The sequence below is a fragment of the Hipposideros armiger genome, unplaced genomic scaffold, assembly GCF_001890085.2.
Source record: "Hipposideros armiger isolate ML-2016 unplaced genomic scaffold, ASM189008v1 scaffold_971, whole genome shotgun sequence".
In the NCBI taxonomy this organism is placed as follows: domain Eukaryota; kingdom Metazoa; phylum Chordata; class Mammalia; order Chiroptera; family Hipposideridae; genus Hipposideros; species Hipposideros armiger.
Window position 1 is genome coordinate 413338 of NW_017732321.1, and position 3951 is coordinate 417288.

The following is a 3951-nucleotide window of genomic DNA, read 5'->3' on the forward strand; positions in this document are numbered from 1 at the left end:
AGAGAAGGAAACCAAAAGCAAAATAAATGAACTGGTTATGCCAAAGTTCTTCCCTCATTATGTGATTCAACAAACATTGAGGACCCTCGCGCAGGGCTAAATGCTGTGGGGAAATGTTTATAACAAGAGTAGCAGCTAACATTTAATTAAGTACTTATTGTGTCAGGCATTACACTAAGTGTTCGACCCACTTTATCTCTTGTGATTCTTAAAACAACCTATGAGACAGGAATTATCATCATCATCTCCATTTTACAGGGGAGGACATGGCAGTGACTAGACTACTTTTCTGGTCTCACAAAAGTTTGTATTCTTGGCCATGGGAACCCAGGTTAGACAATGAAAAAAGTCCTATCTAAATCAGGGACTGTGGGATAGAGAACAGGTGGATTTTGGAGAATTACCTTTGTTTTTAAGAATCAAAAGGCCTGGTAAGTGTTTGAGTCAAAAACCTCATAAACACTAAAAACACTTCTGAGACCCTAGTCTGTCTAAAGGAGCATGACTTAGATGAAACCTCTCTTGTCAAATAAATATAACTCCACAGCAGCAACCAGGCCCTTTGGCTTATCACTGTCCACTCAGGTTCTAGCACTCCGCCTGGCAAATAGTAGGTGCTCAAATTCTATTTGCTGAACGACAGAATTTTCACCTCCTTATTCAACATTCATTAGAACGTGGGGCAATTCATACTGTTCTGCCTCTCCCATGACCACACTTTTAGTTTCCCTATCTTTAAATTGGAGCAGGCTGAACCTTATTAACTCATTATATGTTAAGTTGAATAAGCTGCTATCCAGGAAAATTAATTACCTAGGGCGAAGGTAGGGATGTTTAGTGGCTAATTCCCATTATGTGTGTAATGGGGGGTGGTGTCGATACTCTCTTTTTCTTTGATACGCTTCATCCTAACATGTTTCATAATTTATGCAGAAAGGGCAGCAGATTGGTTTCATAATCCTTAGGGTAGGTCCTAAAGGCATTGGGGTTTTTGAGATGGAAACGCTCCCATAGAGAGATGCCCTAGCCCAGGACACCGCCCTTAAAATCAGACAGAGGAAGACCCCCTTCTCCTCGAATGCGCTTGGCAAGCCCTGCCCCCCAAGAGGGTGGAGGTAGAGAAAGAATACGATCACACCTCCAACGCCTGCCCAAGCACAGATAGGCAAGTGGCACAGGCGCGCGGACTTGTGTCATTTATTTATTTTTCTTTCCGCTGGGTGCGCTGTCCCTTTAAATGGGGACGCTGGCGCTGGCTCCGTAACACGGGAGCCGGCAGCTTGTTGATTTCAGAGCTGGTGAATTTCACATTGTTTCCACTTCACTTTCCTCGCCCCGGGAGAGGCTCGGGTTGGAGCCACGGCCGCTGTCGCGGCTGCCAGCTAGGGCCAGAGGAGGGCAAGGACCTGCAGCACCCGGGCCGGCGTGGGGCCGCAGGAAAGGGTGTCGGGGCCACACACGCACCCTCGTTGCAGTCCAGCTGCTTCCGAAGCCGGGACGCCGGGCGCGCACACAGCCGGGACCGCCCGCCTAGACGCCCGCCCGCCCGCCAGCCCGCCCACGGGCCAGGGCCACAGCCAGGGAGCGGGCGAGGGGAGGAGGCCCAAGGGGGCGGGGTGGGGGGCGGGAGTGGGTGCTGCCGCCGCCGCGGAGCTGCTCCTCGGCGCGTTTTGCATGAAGATGGCGGCTCCCACCGCCAGCAAGGCAGCCTCCCTGGGCTGTAACAACAAGCCTGCGTTCCCGGAGCTGGATTTCAGGTCCGGAGCCCGGGTGGAGGAATTGAACAAACTCATCCAAGAATTCACGAAGCACGACCAGCGGGAATACGATGACCAGAGAGCGCTGGAGATTCACACAGCCAAGGATTTCATCTTTTCCATGCTGGGTAAGGAGAGAAAAGGGGGAGGCGTGTGGGTGTGATGAGCGGGGGAGAACACCCATTCCCCCTTCTCGCGCTCTCTTCCCTTCTTGGTTTCTTTCCCCGAGCCGGGTGCCTGGGGTACATAACCCATCTGTGTTCCTGCTCTTCTTTCTCCACCTCGAGCAGAGCGGCCGTACCTCTCCTGCTTACTGTACTTGGCGCCAGGTCCCCTTTCCCCCCCGTTCGCTGGCTCTTTTGTTAATTTCTCACGGGCCGGGCTGGTAGGCAGGTGAAGTGTCCGTGGTGAAACGTCTCACCGTTGGAGGGGAAGCCCCTGGAAGCAGCGCGGTCCAGGTGAGACCCGGCGGCGCCTTTCAGTGAAGGGATGTGGCCCCGGAGGCTCGGACCTGCGCCTTCCCAGCGCCGAGTGTCGGGTCCTCTGCTGAGCTTGGGGCGCGCAGATCGCCTGGGGCTCTGGCTCGGCGCCCGAGCGACAAGTTGCTTCTCTAGCCTTGCGGCGCGGCGCTGTCACGCCGAGCCCCCGGTGGCCAAACTTGTTGGGTGTTCCCTAGTAACCCACTGAAGTAGGCTGGGCGCCCGGAGTTCCTGCAACTTTGATTTGCAAATCGACTTCCCTTTGAAGAGGTTGGGAGCATTTCCGGTGCTTCCCCAGGGTTCTGGCGGAGCTCGGAATTCCTAATTCCCAGCTCGCAAATGACCGTGCCCAGAGCTCCTACCTCCTGGAGGGCCGGTCGCCGCCTCTTTGTGCGCTGGCGGAGAGAGGTGCTCCGAGATTCGAACCTGGGAGACGTCAGGGGTTAGAAACATGCCGCGCAGCCCGACCCCCTAGCCCGGCACCTACAGGTCCTCAAAACGGTTCAGTGGTGTGTGAAAGAAAATAATTGAGCCTGGCCTGGGACATGGAACCCCTCCTCTGGCGTCCTGTCGTCCGCATTACTGCCACTGAGGTGTAGTATGAGTGTCCGCTGCTGGGAGCCCCCCTCGAAGCTTGCGGTTCCACCAGGGCAACCGTGGCGGGCAGGCAGGACGTGGCCTGTCCTTAACATTCCGCAGATCCGGGAGCCTGCGAGTAGGGCTGCCCTAACGCGTGCCTCTGCGCTCTGCAATACAGCCTCCGCCAATTAACCAGGCAGTGGAAAATTTGACTGAAAAAGGTCTTTGACCATTGAGGAAGACAGAGCTTTTGCCTTTCTCCTGCCGTCTACTTGGATTTCAGCTGGCTGCCTGTTGTTGCTGGTTCTGTCTTTCCCTCTCAGTTTTCTTCCTCCCTACTTTGTGTGTGCGGGGGGGGGGGGGGGGGGGGGGGGAATAGGGGAGAGATACAAATACAAATTGAACGTGAGGCAGCCAGTAATAGTAATGCTTTGTTTGAGAAGTTGGATGAAGCATGTTAAAACTTGGGTCTGGATTTTACCTTTTGCTCCACACGCCCCAAGTGTTATCCTAGATTGTGTACGGGGTTGAAAAGCTCTCTATTGAGATATTCAACCATTCAACTCTTTAGATGAATTGAATACATGCGTTTTTTTTGTTTTTTGTTTTTTAAACAACCCCCTAACCTGGTGGGAGTGAGCTTTCAGAGGGAAGCTTGCAAGCTTTCAAAGCTACCAGATCTGAAAACCAGCACAGTGATTTTCAGGAGGGTGGGGACGCACAGAGAAGGTTCAGGACAGTTATTTAAGTTGTTTAATGATGGCCTTTGTCTTTGACATAAATAATGGAAGTCTGCCATTGTGTTGTTATAGCCCCCACATCAGTTCCTATGTCTCCTGCCCTAGGTCGTTCACTAGGAACAGGTGCTGGGTCACCATCAATCAGGATAGCCATGGAACAGAAAATGGGAGGATGTGAGGAGGGGCAAGTTTAAATGCCCAGCTCCTTAGGAACTTGTGTGCTAACCTCACAGCTGATACACTGATCTAGCAAAGCCTTTACCCAGATATGAAGGGTGACATTCCAGGGTGCTTAATTTGCAGGTGTGTTTAATGTCATGAGTAGCACTGTGTTGACAGGTAAACTAAATTCTATTCCTTTTTACCCAGTTGACCTTGCAAGAGAAGTCTTTCTTC

General features: G+C 52.6%; 1 protein-coding gene across 1 annotated transcript in view; it reads left to right on the forward strand.

The window, feature by feature from the left end:
- The first annotated feature begins 1217 nt into the window (after positions 1–1217).
- The window catches only part of MB21D2 (Mab-21 domain containing 2), a 127072-nt gene continuing 124338 nt past the window's right edge, over positions 1218–3951 (forward strand). The window contains exon 1 of the mRNA XM_019631021.1: positions 1218–1885. Within this exon, the coding sequence (XP_019486566.1) occupies positions 1675–1885 (211 nt within the window). The 5' untranslated portion in view covers positions 1218–1674. The remainder of the gene's footprint in view (positions 1886–3951) is intronic.